Here is a 19,373-nt window from a genome sequence, read left to right as displayed (position 1 = left end):
ACACGGTTGCGATTCAACCGGGATCAGATTATGGATTAATAAAGACTCGTTTTCACATCTTCTCACGCAATATTATGTAATGACTTCAAAACGCTTTTTACCAGAGTGCACGATTTGTAAACGAACATACTTTGGACTTTGCATCGCTTAACCGGCTCTATGTAACACTTTTTTTTTTTGCCATAATCAGCTTGCTCTGTAGCTCAGCCGATACGGAGTTGTACTTACGACAAAGAGTCCCCTGGGTACAAATCCTGTGAAAGGCGAGTGACGGTAAAAGAGAGCTCAAAGAGAGATGTAAACGGGCTGAAAAAAACGGTACGATCTCGGATGCTTTTTATGTCACGTTTGCTTTTGTTAACACTATCGGGTAGGTTTAGGCGTAGTGTCGGTGGGACATTATTTTAAAACGCAACGGAGTGCAAATTTCAGATCAGAACCGTGGCGATTCGTCTAAAAACCAACGTCATAAAAGCATACCATATTCACCCTATTATCTGCTCCAGCAAAAAAAAAAAAAAAAGCGATACGTATGTATTATGTATTTTGCGATTTGCGAAAATTTTTGTAATGAGACCAAGTTGCGTTTACCCACCACCGAAGCACGCAATTGCGTGGAGCCCCGCGAGCTTGGGGGCCCCCCGCGATTTCGACAGAGGGGGACCCTGCGGTGGTGTAGTCTCAACATGTTCTCCAACCAATATGACCATATAGGTCGTTTGTCACTTCCCTGAAATACGACTCATAGGAGTGTTTACTAAAGTGGCGCCCCTATCGACAACAGGACACTTTCATTTTATTTCATGAAAAACGACCCATAGGAGCATTTGCTTTCATTTTAATGCATTGTTTCCTTTTATCTGTATCAGGTTTCGGGTTTCGCGTAGCTCAGCTGGTAGAGCATTGCAATAACAATATGCAATCATGTGATCATGCGATCGTGGGTTCGATTCCAGGGAACAGATGTGCTCATAAAGTGTAAATGCACTATAAATTACTAAGGTTAGGTTTAGGGATGGGGTAGGTGTAGTCATTAATAAAATTTAATTTTTGTAAATGGAAATAGGAGAAATAGTGTAAAAAGTCCACACATTGCATTTAAATGAACACGCATTTTGATTGGTAATGGTCAATTCATGACGACAGACGTAACACGACACTGTCATTATTTTTACGCCCACTAGAGGGCGCATGACTTCAAAACGTAAATATAGGTCGTAAAAGGGTCGTTAATAGACCTATAGGGTCGGTTTTTTTTTGGAGGACAGTCTGTGTATTCTACGTGATACACAGATATTTGCCGTATACACACTAGGAAAGGTCAAGGATTTGCATATACCTGCTTTAAAAAGTGGGAGGATACGGATTTGGCGCTCTACAATGTGCCATGACATATCATAACGCGGCAGCCTGACGCAAACATGAACTGATTCTCTCCTCCGATTTAATACCAGTTACAGCACGAAATAAACATGAATGAACAACTAAAGGTGTGTTAAAAGATACAGTTTAACTTATCAAAATCCATATCTCATGTAATCGTTTAATCAGTGTTTCAAACACAGAAAGACAAACGTAATGTCAAACAAACGTAATGTCACATTTACCTCAGAACAAACATATTCAGTGACCATAAACTCGTTAGTTAGCAAGAAAAATGAACTCTAGAGAGGAGCATTTAGCTTAATATATGTACCATATTACATATTAATTATATTTTTTAATGTTCTTTAATATATAATGCATGTTTGAATAAATCCATCAAGTTGATTGCTACCATTTAAATGTTAATATTTCAAAAAACAAATTGGAGTAGAAATAATTTTAAAGTTAGTAGGCCTACCAACTTTATTATTATAAAAATTTCCTTAAGTGTAATTTAAGTTTGTATACAAATCAGTTCATTTTAACCTTCAATATTAATGTAGAACCAATTTTACAGCATTAGTTGAGAGATTTTTTTTTTCTTGAGAAAATTTGCCATACTGTACTTGATATACTACTTCCAAAATAACTGATACTGAATCGAATTGCAAACTTGTGAATCAACATGCAAAACTATGATGACAGACTGTCAGGAAATTGTGCAAAAAAGAAAACAAAATCCAAACAGGGTGATATTGAGACATACTGATAAGCCTCATCTTTCCATTATTGTTAATAATAGTTGCAACCTGCACTCTTAAATGTGCATTGAAAATTGCCAGCTGATAAACCCCCGGGAACGCGATCATGGGGCCCCCTCCTGGAGATTTGCTTAGGGCCCCCAATAACCTAAACACGCCACTGCACAGTAATGTTGTAAAACATTATTACAATTCTATTTTAAATTAGGCCTATTTTAAAATGTAGGCTAATTCTGATGATGGTAAAGCTACATTTTCAGCATCATTACTCCAGTCTTCAGTGTCACATGATCCTTCAGAAATCATTCTTATGCTGATTTGGTGCTCAAGAAATATTTCTTTTACTATCAATATTTCTATGGAAACCATAATACATATACAATTAAGCCTATCTATAACAAAATATTTATGGCTATAGTTTAGTTCAATAAATCTTACAAGATTAAAAAATCTTATTAATAATTCAAATAAGTGTCTCATAAATTTGTACTAGCGTCAACTATTTAGTTGCATGGAACTGAAGAATAATGAATGAATAAATGTAAGGTAGGCTATCAGCAATAACTGGAGTTTATATTAGGAAAGTAAATAGCTGAAATAGGAATCACAAAAAGATACTAGTTTTAAGGAATAAGTGTTAAAATGGCTTGCCACACATTGTAGGTTTTTGTTGATAAAGTAGGCTTCTTCAAGCCACCATACGACCAGATCCTTCTTTCTTAATATCCATTTGGGTTTATAAGCAGAATCTGCCATCACAGTTTTAAATCTTCCTATTTGATCCACAGCAGCCAGGAGCGTTTCTTCTCAATCTCGTGGCGGTGCGTGATCGTTTGTGCGCGTGAGAGGGGTGGGGGGAGAGACAGAGAGGGGGTTTGGGTGGGGAGTGGTAGAAGAGTCTTGACTAAATCACTTTTCCCGTAAAAACACGGCTGATCTTTTTCAATTAATGGAATGCACTACATTATATAGGACAGCCATCCCCCAAGGAGCGTGTAGTTTTTCCCAACGCATCCTCACGCCCCCTCACGCGCTCTGCAGTTCATATTGCGCCATTTCGTTTAGTCCATACGAATGTTCGGCTTCTGTATCCCACCTCATGTTCCCAAGGCTTTTCACGTTAACATGTGAAAGGACCTTGACCGAAGATAGAAAGCACTGACTGACTTGGCAGGAATTCAGGCTTTAAGTCTTAACTCAATTTCCTCTTGATGCACTTCAGTTTCTTTCCAGAGCGCGCAGTAATAACCAAAACGCAACAAAATCCATTCTGTTGTACTAAAACATGCTTTGACAAGGGAAAATGCATCAGTGACGTTTTCAGTAAGCTTTTCATGCAAAACTTGCCGCTGTTTTTCCACTGTTATAACTACACTAATTCATAATATACTAATGTGTGATGACACATCTTTATCTGTGAAGGTCACCGAGAACATGCCACGATGGCCCTCACATTCAGCAGCAACGCATTTCAGCACCCTGGAGAGCAGCACAGTAAAGATTTACTGCTGACCACCATCAAACTCTCTCTCTCTCTCTCTCTCTCTCTCTCTCTCTCTCTCTCTCTCTCTCTCTCAATAAGCTGACACAATATAGACTGAAATGGAGAAAGAAATTAGTTTTTGTGAAAATTCTTCAATTTATGATGATTAATAATGTTTAGATTATTATGAATATTTTTTTCAGCTGCTTTTTCTTTATAACAAGCATAAAACAAGCTCAATTATCACATCGATTTAGATTATTTAAATGTTTAGTGAGTGCATTTTTTTTTTTGTAGTTTCATCAAGATAGAGAGATTTAACATAATAAACAATAATAATACACTAGATGCTAGAGATTTTCTTAATGGAAAAGCTTTCTTATTTCTATTATGTCATGTGTCATTGAGTTAAAAGCATCATACTATAGCTAAACATTATGATTATAATTATTAATATACATGTATCTTGATTTTAACTACATGAGCACATATCCTAATAGGAATTGGTGGATCCAAAAATACTCATTTATGCATGTTCATTTATTCATATTCTATGTTAATCACTCATTATCATTTTATTCCTTCTGGTTTTTAATGCTACTTATGATTTAAAGTATTCATATAATCTTAATTCATTACTCACATATAATCACAATCACATATTTACTCCTTATTATGCTTGTTATTTTGATCTTCATTATGCTTCTTTCACCTGTTGACATTGAAGTTCCAAGTGAACTTTAAGTTTTCTCGGTAAAGCGGGGGCTTGGTACATTTGTGTTTGAGTTGGGTTCCTGCCAAATTTTTACCAGCACGTAGATGTTCTCAGAATTGATCACACTTTGTACTTTTTCTGCAATAATATTTTGTATCTCTGTATTCAAATGAAAGGGGACCTTTGAAAAATGTTAACTTTGTTATTTCATTGTTCTGACGAAGGTGTCAACCCACCCTTTTTGGGGGCTATTTTTGGGTGTTTTTTCTCCATCTGATAATGTCAGTCATCACAAGACCATAAAATTACCCAATGACTGTTTGGATAGCAGGAATTCATGAAATGTCACAAAATTTCTTTAAATCCTCCAAGAAGGTTCATTTTGACCTTTTCTTATCTATCCAAACAAGACCAGCAAGGGTGATGTAAGTTTTTCCTTAGGGTATAAAAACTGGCTCATTCTCTCAATTGGTACCCTTTCCTGCTATCCTGACTTGCATCTTCCTGTCTCATGGCGCCACTTGCAAATTACTATACTCAGATTTCAGTATGTTCTTATCATAGATGTCCGATTTTTGATTTTTATTTTACCTTTTGGTTTTATTAAATATTTTTATTATCGATTGAAGTTTTCGTGTGAGGCTAAATTTAATTGGAATGAATAAATAATTTTTCTTCAACGTCATCAACTGCCTGGATCTCATTTTCTCAAGTTTTTGCATCAGAAATTATTATTATTTCATTGATTCGTTTTAGTTTTATATATTTATCTCTGTTGAAATAAAAAAGTACGTTAGACCTAAAAAATGGTTCAGCAAAAACAATACATACAATAACTTTGGTGCTTTCTACAAATATTCTATGTAAATGATTATATAATTTCGAAATTATTCATGTTAAATTAATATTTATTGGTGTTATGAAGTATTTTATTCATGACGTACGTTCATTGCCTGGTCTACGGTCGCTTGCTTCACGCTGCTGCTTATTCTTCGACGTCATTTCCGCTGCAGTTCACGTTGTGAGTGAAAGTAGATTGAACCCATAACAGAAATAATAGTTGTATTTCTTAAATGAGTTAACGAATGAAATGCTATAAAAAACGTTATTTATATCACAAGTTATAGAAACGCCGTTTTACATTGAGCGGTTAAGAGACCGTCATTTTATAAGGACTGAAATTCATCTTTACAACAGTTAGCAAACTTACCGGTGTTGTCACGTTACATGGCAACCGTCAAAGCTGACAAAACTGACAGACGGCTTTTTTCTGGACGTTCAGCCGCAAATAAACATCTCACAACCCATCAAAGAGGTATAGACATATATTAGTTTAATTATTCATTCAAATGAAAATATAATTATAACATAATTATACTTCTGTCGTTATTTACATTTTACATTAATGTTTCATTTGACTATTTCATCTCTGCATTAAAACATTTTAACATTTATGTTTTTTAGAATGATCAAGAGTTTACCCCAAGATGTTCAAGCACAGCTGCGCTCTGGTGTTACTATTTTCTCATTGCAGCAGTGTGTGGAGGAGCTGGTGTTGAACAGCATTGATGCTGGAGCAACATGTGTGGCTGTCAAAATAGACATAGAAGCCTGCAAGCTGCAGGTGATCGACAATGGCACAGGAATGTGCCGGGAGGACATGGAGAGAGTGGGATTGCGATACAACACGAGCAAATGCAGCTCGCTGGAGGATCTGGATAATCTCAGATTTTTTGGATTCAGAGGGGAAGCGATTTCCAGTATTGTCTCCCTTGCAGAAATGGTTGAAATGTCATCTAGGACTAAGCTGTCGGTGAAAACATACGTTAAAACCTTCAATGAAGCAAATGCATCGAATGTTTTTGAAGCTCAAACCGTTCGACCCTCCGCGGGGACGACCGTGACCGTCTACAATCTCTTCCACAACATGCCAGTCCGAAGAAAGAGAATGGATGCGGTTTTAGAAACCGAACGCATCCGTCAGAGAGTGGAGGCCATATCTCTGATGCACCCATCGGTGTCATTCACAGTGAAAAAAGAAAATTCGGCTCACGTGATGGTGCAGCTCTCTAAAACAAGTAGTACCTATTACAGGTTTGTGCAAATTCATGGCTTGAATCGAGCCCAAAAGCTCGGAGAGGTCAGTTACGTCCATGAGCAGTTCGAAATGACTGGTCATATTGGCCGTGAGGGTCATTACAATAACAGCTTGCAATTCCTATTTGTAAATGGGAGGCTTCTTCTGAAGACACGCATTCATAAAACACTCAACGGCCTTCTGAAGAGAGTAAGCAGTGCTGCAAGACAAAACAACAGCCCAACCGCATATCCGTTAACATCGAGTCCCAAACAAAGGGGCGGATGTGATCTTCATGGCGTCTATGTCTTAAATATCAAATGCCATTACTCAGAGTATGACATATGCCTCGAACCAGCCAAGTCCCTGATAGAGTTCAAAGATTGGGATAATGTGCTCATCTGCATTGAAGAAGGCGTAAAAGCATTTCTTACTAAGGAAAATCTGGTGACAGAGATTTCCATGAATGGCAGCGATGGTCCATCAAGTAGTCCGTTGAGGAATGCAAAGACTCCTGCGGCAGAACAAAACCTCAGTGCTGAGGAAACACGTGAAGCGTGTGATGCACCGACTGAGAAGAAGGATAATGCAAGTGGTGTGGACGACTCTGGTGGTGTTCAAATGTTGGAGCAAGGGTCAATAAACACCAAAACCTTCGCCAGTGAAGAGTCAGATGCTGAAAAAGCTCCTCATAGTGGGGATTTGCCTTTGCAGACCACAATCGCATTTGCTACAGAAATTAATAACAATCACAAAGAAGATGAAAATGCAGTTTGTCCAAATATTAGCCATAATGATTTTCCAGTTACTGTTAACGACGACATAAATGTGACGGGAAGCAAAAACCACAAGATTTCAATTCTGGATGTAAAAGGGGCGCAAGATAGTTTAAAAAAATTCTGCTTCCCCAATAAAATCTCTCCAAAAAAGAGAAAGTTGCCATTAAATGACATTGAAGAAAACAAACATGTTGTTCATGGTACAAGCTCAAAGACTTGCAGAGCTGCTCCAAGTCGTAAATTAACTCTGTCTTTTGAAACAGGATCTCTTGACAAGTTCAAAAGGTTGTTTGGGAGGGATGCCGAAAAAAACCAACCAAGTACGGAAAAAACAAGCCTTTTACAACCAGAATCCTCTAGAAAATCCAATGACTGCTTTGTAGGATCTACATTGCACTTAGATGATTTAGACAAGCCCTTATTGAGGAGCATTTCAGGTGCTTATTCTCCATATAATTCTGAATGTTATGCAGAATCTTCACCATGGAACAAGGGAGAAAAAATATCATTGGCTGCCAAATGTTCCAACTTAAAACATGACAAAATGCCATTCAAAGAGGTCAGCGAAGACTCTCTTACTATGGAAAACTTGTCTATTCCAGTTGTACAAGACTCACACTTTGAAGAAAATTCATGTGAATTAGAAAAAAGCCTCTTAGAAGAAGATGTTTTATTTGGATCCTCTGGAACTGTTGATTCAATTGTCCATAATTCTTCTAAAGACTTTCCAGTGATGGATCTGATTGAGCAGGACACAACAATACCTTCCTTCATTTTAGAAGACTCACACCTCTGCAACAAGAATGTGACTTCCTTTTTGGGAAGTGTGAGCCATGTTGATGAAGCCAGCGTAACCTCTCAGCATGGTCCTCTGTGCAGCAACACAGGAAATGAAGGTCAGACTACAAATGAAAGTGTTGAAACAATCCCAATGTCCAGCAGCTGGCTGGCTCATTATGACAGTTGCTTAGGAAAGCTGGTTTACATAAACCAAGTTACAGGGCTCAGCAAATATAACTCTCCTCCTGTGGAGGAGACTCAAGTGCCATGTACCACAGATGTCACTAACATGGCAGTCAGTGTTATTTCAAGAACAGGTGGGAGAAATTCAGTGAGACGTTTTTGGATCACTAATGTACAGATATTTATACTATAATCAGCGTGTCTTTGCTCATAGGATTTGAGTACAGGTGTTATCCATTTCACACAGACATTGTACTTCCCTTTCTGCCCAAGCCCAGAGCCGAAAGAGCTCTTAACTCAGGGACAGACAGCAGAGGTACAGCTCTAGACTGACATAAGGACTGAAATCAGCTTTTTAGCGCACATTAACTAATTGTTTTTCTTGTTACTCTTTTAAGAGGATGCCCAAGGTCCCGATACACTATCGACTTTATTCTCAGAATGGAGTAACCCAGTGTTCATACGGCCTCCAGAGGTATAAAGACTACTGGTTTAATAAATTAAATCATTTAATGATTTTTAATGCAATTAAATCTATTTAAAACAGTTTTTAATTAATGTTACACTTTAAAAAAAATCGAATTGATTTGGCTCACACTAATAATTATTCTGAAAAGGTTGCTGTGGATGTAACCAGCGGTCAAGCTGAGGGTCTTGCTGTAAAAATACACAATATACTTTTCCCCTACCGGTTTACCAAGAATATGATCCACACAATGAGAGTAAGTATTACCCATCTACTAAAGAACTGACACTTACAGTGTTGAAAATTAAACTAAGATTATTTAATTATTTATAACCTCAGGTCATCAATCAAGTGGACAAGAAGTTCCTTGCTTGTTTAATAAATACAACAGTGCAGGACATCTCTGAAAGCAGTACAAATGAAGGTACCATTGCCTGAAAATAATTACATTGAACAGTGTGATGATGTCCTAAACATTTGTCATTGCCTTCTATCTGCAGGAAATCTCCTAGTGTTGGTTGATCAACATGCTGCCCATGAAAGAGTTCGACTGGAGGGGTTGGTAACAGGTAAATTGTAATGTATGGGTTTAAGCACCACCAAGCATCAGCGTGTTAGTAATGGCTGCTGAAAATTCAGCTTTGGCATCACAGGAATAAATCACATTTAAAAATACATTAAAAAAGAAAGCAGAGATTTTAACAGTTTTTTGTAACAATATTTCACAGTATTAACATTTTATTGTATTTTTATCAAATAAATGTAGCCTTTGTGAACATAAGGAACATTAAAACATTTAAAAATCTTATCAACCCCAAACCTATAAGAATGTAAGAACAAAACAAAGTCCATGTAAAAGCATTAAAAAGCAGCTAATAAACATCAATAGAGGTACATAAGGATTCAGTGTACATTTCCCACACTTCTTGTTGTTTGATGTAGACTCCTATGAGGATGACCCAGACACACCTGGAAAAAAGAGGCTATGTTCTTCAAGTGTAACCCCACCCTTGGAGATTAATGTAACTGAGGAGGAATTGAGACTTCTGAGGTCAGTGCAGCTGTTTGAGCTGTTTGAACATTCCTGATTTCATCGTCATCTTCTGTCTGAAACATTCATGTGTGTTCAATTAGTTCTGCACCTTTGCCGAAACAAAATGCCATAAATCTCTCTTTTTTTCTTGTAGGTCTTGTCAGGCCTTCCTGAGGGGTCTTGCTTTAGATGTAAGGTTCCCAAAGAGTGAGTCACTGAATGTGTTGTTGGAAAGACTTCCCACATGTTTCATAGAGAAAGAAAGCACAGAGATCCGCCGTGGAAGGCGGTCAGTAATTAAAACCATTGCAGAGGTCAGACTCAGTTCTTAATTTTTATTTTTATTTTTATTGATTTAAACTCAGTTTAGACTCTTACACTGTATATTTTATTCTGTAGGACTACCTGAGAGAACACATTGAGGTGAGCTTGCATGTCCATACGTGATTTGCAGTGCTGGGTAGATTACTTAAAGATTGTAGTGTATTACTGTATACAAATTACAAAAAAATGTAGTTAGTAATGTAATCTAATACATTACACATTTTAAGTAAAATAATCTGACTACTTTTTGATTACTTTTGATCAAACTTATGTATAACATTGATTTGAATAATATAATATTGTACCATATTAATAAAAAAATACAAAGAGAAAGAAAAATGAGACAATTTTTTGTTATCAACAACATGAAGTGCATTAAAAATTACATTACGATAGAGTTTACCAAGCTATGGTTTTGTAAGGAACTGCAGGGGGTTCGTAAATTGATGAAAACCTAAAAAAAATTATTAAATGTTAAAAAAATGTAATAAAAGTAATTTTAAAATAAAAATAATCAAAATAAAACACAAACTAACAAAAAGATGAAATATTTTATTTGTTTAAGCTTTGTAGCCTCTCAATTTTCCACTTACTTATAGTCACCTGACTAGTGGCCAGTCTGTGTGTGCAATTCCACAAATTTGGAAGACTTTCTGAACATATAATAAGCATTAGGCTTTTTTTAGGAATGAAAATAAAAAAAAAATCAAATTTGTGAATTCTGAAATATTTAATGCCATTTTGTGAATATTAAGTAATAATGTAATCAATAGAAAAGTAACTGTAGTCTGAGTATTTTAACACATAGTATAATATAATTACAAGTATTTCATTTTTGGAATCTGATTACATAACCTAGATTACATGTAATCAGTCGCTATCTAATCTGTGAACAAAATACTACAAATGGGATGTTTTTGGAGCTTGAATGGGATATTTTCATGATATTTTATTCTTTTGACACATATTGCAGCTTCTCCGCTCAACAGGAAGAGTGAGAGGAACGCTGCCTCTGACAGTACATAATGTTCTCGCTTCTCAAGCTTGTCATGGTTAGTGTTGTAAATACACCATTGAGTACAACTTAAATGTAACTTATAGGGAACACATAAACTGTCTTACCCCTCTCCCCATTTTCACACAAAAGAAGCCACAATGCTTCTAAACATTTTAGTGTACACTTTGAGTACATTTAACATTGTATCAGGTATTTTTAAGTATGTATGCCTAGTCATTTGCAACAATTAGCATTTTACAAAATATTCTTGTTCAAATTTATTTTAATTTATGTGTTTATCTTAACAGGAGCAATTAAGTTCAATGACATATTGAGTAAAGAGGAGTGCTGTAGTCTGGTGAGCTCGCTCTCCTCTTGTCATCTTCCTTTCCAGTGTGCTCATGGAAGACCTTCCATCGTCCCTCTGGCAGATCTTCACCATTTAGAAGATCAACAGGTATGTTTCAACTAATCTTCAACAAAATTTGTTTTGTCTGTGCAATTTTTGCTTGATTTTAAAAAGGTTTGATTATCATAAAATGCTGATGATAAGCATAGCATTATCAGCCGCAATCCATCATATATCCAGCATAATTTCATTTCGTATTTTCTCTGATATTTCGGATGTTTCATTTTTATATCCCCACAGGATCTTCCCAAACCAAATCTGAGGAAATTGAGAAGGATGTACAAGTCATGGCAGCTTTATGGAAAAGATCAATCTCTTGCACAAAGCAAAGCATGAATTTATATATATATATATATATATATATAAAATATATATATAAAAACCTAACATGTTTTGAATTAAATTATTTATTTTAGAGTCCGTCTGTTTCTGTTTATTGCTAGACTACTTTTATTTTGTTACACATTTGGCGCATAGGGTTGGTGCCAACAACAACTGCTCTGGGATATAGCAGCCAATAATAAAGGACTATACTCGGATCGTGAAGTATTTTCCTCCAATCAAATGGTTCCTTACAAGGTTGTGGTCCAATCAACGTAAACGTAGGAGGGCGCTAAAATGGATGACGTTCCTACACAGAGCTCATTGTTAGTGCGTTGCCTTGATCGCTGGAAGGGGCAGCAAGAAGACCTCACATTAACGTTAACAAGTATTACTCCATAGGTGAGTTTTCACGTAGAAATTATATATTATAACGTACAAAAACAGTTTTAGACTAAATCGATGGTATATATTGAATAATTATATCAGTTTTGGTGAGTTAAAATAAGGAGTATGTTATCCTCCCAATTCAAAGATGGCCGAACAGCAGCACTGACGTATGAATTTGGCGCTTCTGCATAATATTAAAATGTCAATCTTATGATCTCTGATAATGTTTAAAAACTCGCAGCTTTTGTTATGCTAACGTTACTTTTTATTTTACAAATGCAAAGTTAAAGAGTTGATTTATACGACTGTTTGAATGCTCTTGGCGATTACCGTATAACCCACATGCTTTAACGGGATGTACAGTAAAGCCTTAACGTTACTATGTTAAGTTAAAATTTTAATTAGGCATTTAAACGAGTTCTTGTTCATCTTTAGTAGATGTACATAATCAAGTTGTATGCTGCATTTTGGACCTTTTTGGACACTTTATTCATATAACGTTACTGTCATGACATTAAATTGCATAATTTATTCATGACACGTGGTCTGTAGGGACTGTAAGTAACAGTCATGGAAAACTGATTGATTGGAAATTCAGAGGACCTGAATTATGGTGTTTGTATTTGATTTAGTTATGTTGACTTTCTCACTGCATCAGTGATGAACAGGATCCGGATCCACGTGCTGCCATCCAGCAGAGGTCGAGTGACTCAAGCTGCTCGCTCTCAAGAACCTCAAACCTGCTCCTTCACACAGAGACCCTGTTCACAGCCTCGTCTGGAGGGCCTGGAGTTCTGCATCAAACACGTACTTGAAGATAAAAATGCTCCCTACAGGCAATGCAGCTATGTTTCCAATAAGAATGGCAAGCGCTGCCCCAATGCAGCCCCAAAACCAGAGAAAAAAGAGGGGTGGGTGTGTTCGTTTACTCCCATAACATGGTTACTTGCTACAGATAGTTGATTTAATGTTGTTTTTCTTTCTGTTAGGGTATCGTTCTGTGCTGAGCATGCACGCAGAAATGCTTTGGTTCAGCAAGCACAAATGCGGAAGGCTTCTGCTTCTGGACCGTCACCTGAAGTTTTACTCTCTCAGCTCAGCGGCTATAGCCGGCCAGAATCTGGAGCTCACAGTCAGGAGGGCCGAAGTGAAGCTAGTCGCATACTAGGTGAGATCTAACTTGCTTCTAATCGTGCTGTTACTTGCTTTTGGCCTCATAATCATCTGGATGTGAAAACTCCTGCATGTGATGCAAACAAACGTGTGTGTGTGTGTGTGTGTGTGTGTGTGTGAACTGATAACTAAAGTGACTCCAAATTGGTTGCTTCTCCAGAGAAAATTACCATCAGTGAAATCAACAGAATTAAATGTGGTATAAGCAACAAAAGACCCTATCATGATAAGGTTAAATTCTTCTTTGAAATAGAATGCAGCTATTTTTGCTTATTAATTTATATTTTCAGTTTATATTTTAGATTTTATTCCTGCTGATTTTAAATTCGCGTCAGAGGATACTAACTAATGGTTTATGCAATGTATTATTTTAATGTAAAAATTATGTAATTGTTTTTGTAACATGATATTCAATGTAATTGAACATGATATAATAAAATAATGTTACAAGAGATGCAATGACTTATGTGATTTTTTTTTTTTTTTTTTTTTTCTCTATTTATTTCCTTGTATAGATGAAGAGAGTTGGAGTGAGGAAGAGCAGGATCCAATTGTTTTGGATCAAACGTGGAGAGGAGACCCTGACAGTGATGCTGAAAGTCTTGATAGTGACCACGAAGACCCTTTAAAGTGAGACATTACTCAGTTTATTTTTCTCATCTGCTTTGTCAAAATCAGTTTTAATAAATGAATGCCACCTAAGATGTCAGTTGATAAAGTGTGTGATTTTTCTATAGGCATGCGGGTGTTTACACAGCAGAGGAAGTGGCGCTCATCACACGTGAAAAACTAATCCGACTTCAGTCCCTTTACATAGACCAATTCAAACGTCTGCAACACTTATTAAAAGAAAAGAAACGACGCTACCTGCATAGCCGCAAGATTGAGCATGAGACAATTGGTAAGGTTGCTGCTGTCATTTGGTTGCATTTATGTATTCGGTCAACATATATTATAATCAATTTTGTGATACAGGGAGCAGCCTGTTAACCGGTCCAGAGGGGCTTTCCATGAAGGAACGAGAGAACCTGAAAAAATTAAAGGCTCTGCGGCGGTATCGGCGTCGCTATGGCGTGGAGGCATTGCTGCATCGCCAGCTCAGAGAGCGAAGACAAGCGATTACTGAGGGAGGCACGCCACAGGTATGGACGGACATTCTAGTAATGTCTAATGGTTTTGTTTCTCTGTCTTAAAAGGGTTAGTTCACCCAAAAATGAAAATGAGCCCATGATTTACTCACCCTCAAGCCTTCCTATGTGTATATGATTATTTTCTTTTAGACAAACACAATCAGGGATATATTTAAAAATATTCTGGCATTTCCAAGCTTTATTATGGCAAGTTTGTTTCACAGTCCTATTTGTTTAAACCTCGAGAGACGTCTAAGGTTACGATATTTCTACATCCTGCGTCATACATCGTGTCTGAGCTTACTTTGTCATCTTGCACAGTATGCATACGGTTGTCTGCCAGAAGCTAGTTATTTTAGTTTATAAAGGTTTTAATATGAATATTGTCCTTACAAATACACTTCACTTCAGAAGGCCTTTATTAACCCTCTGGAGCCATATGGATTTTTATGATGGATGGATGCAGTTTTTTGGGCTTCAAAATCTGGCCCCCTATTCAGTATCATTATAAGGCTTGGATGAGCCAGGATATATTTTAATGTAACTCTGATTGTATTTGTCTGGGTGAGTAAGTAATGGGATAATTTTCATTTTTGGGTGAACTAACCCTTTAAGATGGACAATAAAAGGTTTAAACTCTACAGACTTGAATGACATTTGATTGTCAGACTGTCAAATGGGTGTCAGTCTGAGCCTATGTCATACTCTGTTATTTTTTATTAATGTCATTTGTGCATCTTTTAATTGTTTTTTGTTTTGTTTTGGGTTTTTTTCCCCCACACAGGCAATGCGTTTAGGCCAGAGATGTATTTCCTTTGTGGAAGGGACACGCTGTTCAAATCAGTGTCTGCCAATGACACGACATTGCGTCTCTCGTATCCTTATTTCTTTCTTGTGTATCTATACATGTACAGATCTCTTCTCTATCAATCTGTATATATACACACAGTTCAAGAGTTTGGGGTCAGTAGGATTTTATTATTAGTTTTTTTAAAGTCTCATATATATATATATATATATATATATATATATATATATATATATATATATATATATATATATATATATATATATATATATATATATATATATATATCATATGCTCTGCAAGGCTGCATTTATTTGATTAAAAATACAGAAAAAGCAGTAATATTGTGACATTTTAATACAGTCATTTTAAAATAAAAAAATAATGCAATAATAATAATGTCATTTCTACTTAGATTTTTTTACATTTCAGCAGCCATTACTCCAGTGTCACATGATCCTTCAGAAATCATTCTAATAGGCTGATTTGAATAGGTTATCAGTTGAAAACTGATTTTTCTGAAAACTGAAGTTTTTTGTGTAAACTTTTGATCAGATTATTATGTCCTTTCTGAACAAAAGTCCAGAACTTTTTCCAGAACTCCACACTTTTGAACACCTACATACATGTGTGTATGTATATATAATATTTTATATATATATATATATATAATTATAAAAAAAAAATATATATATAATTATAAAAAATTATATATAATTATAAAATATATATATACACACAGACACACAGACACACAGACATACATACACATGCTCTTGTAGCCCTGAATCAAGGCCCGCAGCTTGCTGTAGCTGTTGGTTTCAAACAGTGGCTCATACAAAAGTCTTCTTATGGTCTGTTGTGGTGACTTCCCAGAATCTAATGGGTGAAGTCTATTCAGTTTGAAGGAACAGTTCAAGTTTTCCACCTCCTCCAGCCTCCCATATCTTTGACATTTAAAAGTTATTTCCCCAGTTCTCCTTATCTCCTTAACCCTTCACAATAGACATTTATCAAGATAGTAGCCAAGTATTATTCAAGATGTGCCCTGGTCTGAAGGACGTTCCATGTGATCGGCCTGTGCACATGGGACAGTCGGAGGAGCCCCGCTGTCCTCTGCACCTGTCTCTGCCTCCACCCATGTACCAGCCTGAGCAGGAGTCTCTTGCCCCGGAGCAGCTGGCGTCTGCGCCCACAGACATGTACCTCAGTGCTGCAGAGCTCCAGCCTACAGAAAATCTACCTCTGGAATTCAGTGATGTATGATTTGTGTTGGTTTTTTCTCATTAAAACAAAAATTGCTGTGTGCAATTACTTTCCTCATGTGTTTTAGCACATCCCTTCACACAAAGTTTTGCATTATCAGAATAATTAACTTGGCAATCTGCGCTAAATTTGTTCACCAAAACAACTTGCGATCTCTTCAGACTGCTGAAGTATCCATCAAGTATCTACATGCCTGCTAACCGTGCTGCTCAAACATGTTCCCTGCTGTGTAAATCATATCCCATAGCCTCACATGAATGAAAAGCAAATTAATCTGAATGCTCAGCAGTCATCTTCCTTTAATTTTGTGTCTGACATTTTTTGTGTGCCCACAGTAAAACCTCTCATTTAATTTCATTTTTGGAAACGTCTCATTTTCCTGTTATGCTACAAACTATTTATGTGCTTTTCCGTTATTTGTTCCCACTGCCTGCTTTCAAAAACGCAAACAATATTGCAAATTTATCCATATTGCTGGATTTTAGATGTTGGTTATCTGGTTGTTAATGGCAATTCAGTTTTTAGATGTTTAGTTTTTTTGTTTTGCTTTTAAATATACATAAGCTGGTTTCCAAAAACTTGTTTACTTATAAAAGAATTGACAAAGTACTACACCTAAAACTATTTTGTACTTGTCTTGGATAAATATTTAGATTTTTTAATTTTTTTTTTAAATGAATGGACTTAAGTTTGAAGAAATGTGCCATTAATTGAGACATTTAAGAGAAAGTTTAAATAAGACATTATTATGAAAGTATCTCAAAGTAATGCCAATCTAGTGGTGATTTGTACTACAATTTGCTCTATTTTGGATATAAAATCATGATTTATTTTTTTTTTTTTGTAAATTGTCATTGCACAAAATATTAATACCATATCAGTTAGCCAAAAGCTTTTTTATTTATTTATTTATTTATAATATAAATCTGGTATTGGATTTCTCTCATTTCCCATTTTTACATTTAGGTATTTTTTAAATCTTTTAAAACACTGATAAATTTAACAGTTAAATGTAATCTTTAGCAATTCTTTTCATACTGTATATATTTCTGTGATGCCCTAACTCACTTGTACCATTTAAAATGATTTTTTTTATGGTTTATTAGCTCTTTTTATTATTATTATTATTATTATTATTTAGACAAAATAGCATAAAATATCATCCATTTATTGGTTATTGGCTGTAACATAAAATTGTCCAGAATTTAAATATTGGTGTATCCCTATTCAGTGATGTAATTAAAGTTTCTTGGTGTGCAGGATCTCGACGTTGAAGATGAGGGATTGCAGTGTCCCCCGTCCCCCTTGCTGTTTGACACAGCACTCGCATTAGAGGACCAAACTATCAGAGAGATTGCCGAAGCCCCCATGGACATTCTGACCGGGGCAGAGCATGGAGATCTGGACGGATCTGCCCAAGATGCTGAGCTCTCAGAGAGAGACGAGGTGTCGGTGGAAGATGAGGTAATTATCACTGTTGGAATATGTAAACGATGCAACCTCATTGGTATGTCTCTTCCTTGCAATGTAAGTGGACATTTAAGCACCAGAGCTACTGTCTTGTTTTACAGGTTGAATCTGAATTACTTGAAGCAGTTGGACAAGCAATTCCCACGCAGAATTCATCAAAGGATTCTGACATGAAAACAACAGATGCCTTATCCTGAGCACCTTGTGACCTGATTTTCTCAGCTGTCGTACTCTTGATATTTCAAACAGTTCAAATAATATCTATTTAAAAGCCATATTCCGGCAGTCTGCTTTCATTGCAATTTCACCCAGCATTCTCATTACTTAAAATAGCACAATGGCTGATGTAGACTGTCTTGTGAAACTAAAAGAACATGCACAGCAGTTACAGTGTATGTATGCACATAGTTTGTGTTTTCTAAGGCAAAGGTGAGGTATGTTTAAGTACAGAAAGTCTCCATGCACCATCTCCACTTTATCCAGTACATTTCTGGTTTCATATGATATTTATGACTCATACTGGGATTTGTTCACTAAAATAAACCTTTACATCTCATCTTGCTCTTGTTAATTATAATTTTGCGCTCATGAAAGGAGCTCCTCTGGGACAGTCAGGGTTCCCACGCTCTTGAAAACCTAGAAGTATCAGGGAAGTTTTATCGTCAGAGTCATGAAAATTTCTATAGTGGATATATACATGGTTTTAGTAAAGTGTGTTTCCCAAAAGCATGCTCCATTGAACTCTATTGGTAACAATTGAACTTGTAACCATCAAGTTGGCTTTGGGAAATGCACCCCTGCTCTGGTAAACTTGCTTGATTTGATTTGTGAGCAAATTGTTCTTTTTTTGATGATTCAGTCAAACTGGTTCACAGAAAGATTCATTAGTGAAATGGTCTCAAACTTATTTTTAAATAGAAAAACGTATACAGTAAATGCAAATGACTGGAAAGGTCATGCAAATTGGTCAAAAAGAGCAAGAACCCTCAACAATGAAATGGTGTCTTGATGTTGAACATTTACTAGCTGAGTTTCCTGCTTGAAAATTATGCAGGAACATGGTGGCTGGTAAGTAGAAAAGGGACAAAAAAAAAAAAAAAAAAAGTATATATATATATATATATATATATATATATATATATATATATATATATAGCCTATATGTAATATATGGCATAAAAAGAAAAGCAGATGCTAAAGATTGGCCACAACACTGAATTGCATCTAAATCCTGACAGACAAAAATAAACAGTTAAAACGCTGCTTAGTCACAAGTCATGATTAATGAAATCACTGCAGATGCGTGACGGAAATAACGCGATGATACCGTAGCTTAATAAAATAAACCGCGTTAGCAAATAAAACAAATAATACTAAACAAGATAAATGTGTAAGGCAAAACTATAAATGAAAACATGCTTTTGAAAATGCTACGTGGAGCAC

At 36.1% G+C, this 19,373-nt stretch overlaps 2 protein-coding genes and 1 non-coding gene across 6 annotated transcripts; all 3 read left to right on the top strand.

Moving 5' to 3' along the window:
* Positions 1-4,819: 4,819 nt before the first annotated feature.
* Positions 4,820-11,802, top strand: mlh3 (mutL homolog 3 (E. coli)). 3 transcript variants are annotated; one of them, XM_067371344.1, is made up of 13 exons: positions 4,820-5,639; positions 5,789-8,277; positions 8,358-8,459; positions 8,542-8,618; positions 8,761-8,865; positions 8,949-9,033; positions 9,110-9,178; positions 9,552-9,660; positions 9,797-9,956; positions 10,042-10,065; positions 10,940-11,018; positions 11,358-11,420; positions 11,613-11,802. In XM_067371344.1, exons 2-13 carry the CDS (start codon positions 5,790-5,792, stop codon positions 11,786-11,788), a joined length of 3,537 nt encoding a protein of 1,178 aa, XP_067227445.1. In that variant the 5' UTR covers positions 4,820-5,639; position 5,789; the 3' UTR covers positions 11,789-11,802. The 3 variants fall into 3 exon arrangements, with proteins under 3 accessions (XP_067227445.1, XP_067227444.1, XP_067227446.1); XM_067371343.1 differs by having other exon boundaries at positions 11,272-11,420; XM_067371345.1 differs by lacking the exon at positions 8,358-8,459 and having other exon boundaries at positions 5,789-8,076; positions 11,272-11,420.
* A 153-nt stretch (positions 11,803-11,955) lies between these two features.
* Positions 11,956-18,499, top strand: kansl2 (KAT8 regulatory NSL complex subunit 2). Of its 2 annotated transcripts, none has more exons than XM_067371348.1 (10): positions 11,956-12,095; positions 12,716-12,994; positions 13,073-13,251; positions 13,772-13,886; positions 13,994-14,157; positions 14,232-14,398; positions 15,171-15,261; positions 16,201-16,454; positions 17,721-17,924; positions 18,032-18,499. In XM_067371348.1, the coding sequence occupies exons 2-10, from the start codon at positions 12,744-12,746 to the stop codon at positions 18,125-18,127; spliced, it is 1,521 nt and encodes a 506-aa protein (XP_067227449.1). In that variant the 5' UTR covers positions 11,956-12,095; positions 12,716-12,743; the 3' UTR covers positions 18,128-18,499. The 2 variants fall into 2 exon arrangements, with proteins under 2 accessions (XP_067227449.1, XP_067227448.1); XM_067371347.1 differs by having other exon boundaries at positions 11,958-12,095; positions 12,742-12,994.
* Positions 15,973-16,110, top strand: LOC137010347 (small nucleolar RNA SNORA2/SNORA34 family). The gene has a single exon (XR_010893367.1). It is a non-coding gene; the product is annotated as a small nucleolar RNA SNORA2/SNORA34 family (small nucleolar RNA).
* Positions 18,500-19,373: the final 874 nt, after the last annotated feature.

This window comes from Chanodichthys erythropterus, chromosome 20 (assembly GCF_024489055.1).
Source record: "Chanodichthys erythropterus isolate Z2021 chromosome 20, ASM2448905v1, whole genome shotgun sequence".
Lineage (NCBI taxonomy): Eukaryota > Metazoa > Chordata > Actinopteri > Cypriniformes > Xenocyprididae > Chanodichthys > Chanodichthys erythropterus.
This window is presented reverse-complemented; position numbering and strand designations above follow the sequence as displayed.

What these genes read in the sequence shown, in the direction of transcription:
- mlh3 (XM_067371343.1), top strand. Translation starts at nt 5,790, where the DNA reads ATGATCAAGAGTTTACCCCAAGATGTTCAAGCACAGCTGCGCTCTGGT. An exon ending in ACTGGAGGGGTTGGTAACAG is followed by an intron (nt 9,179 to 9,551) that starts GTAAATTGTAAT and finishes TGTTTGATGTAG; the next exon opens with ACTCCTATGAGGATGACCCA. An exon ending in TAATTAAAACCATTGCAGAG is followed by an intron (nt 9,957 to 10,041) that starts GTCAGACTCAGT and finishes TTTATTCTGTAG; the next exon opens with GACTACCTGAGAGAACACAT.
- kansl2 (XM_067371348.1), top strand. Translation starts at nt 12,744, where the DNA reads ATGAACAGGATCCGGATCCACGTGCTGCCATCCAGCAGAGGTCGAGTG. An exon ending in TGAAGCTAGTCGCATACTAG is followed by an intron (nt 13,252 to 13,771) that starts GTGAGATCTAAC and finishes TTCCTTGTATAG; the next exon opens with ATGAAGAGAGTTGGAGTGAG. An exon ending in GACACGACATTGCGTCTCTC is followed by an intron (nt 15,262 to 16,200) that starts GTATCCTTATTT and finishes CCTTCACAATAG; the next exon opens with ACATTTATCAAGATAGTAGC.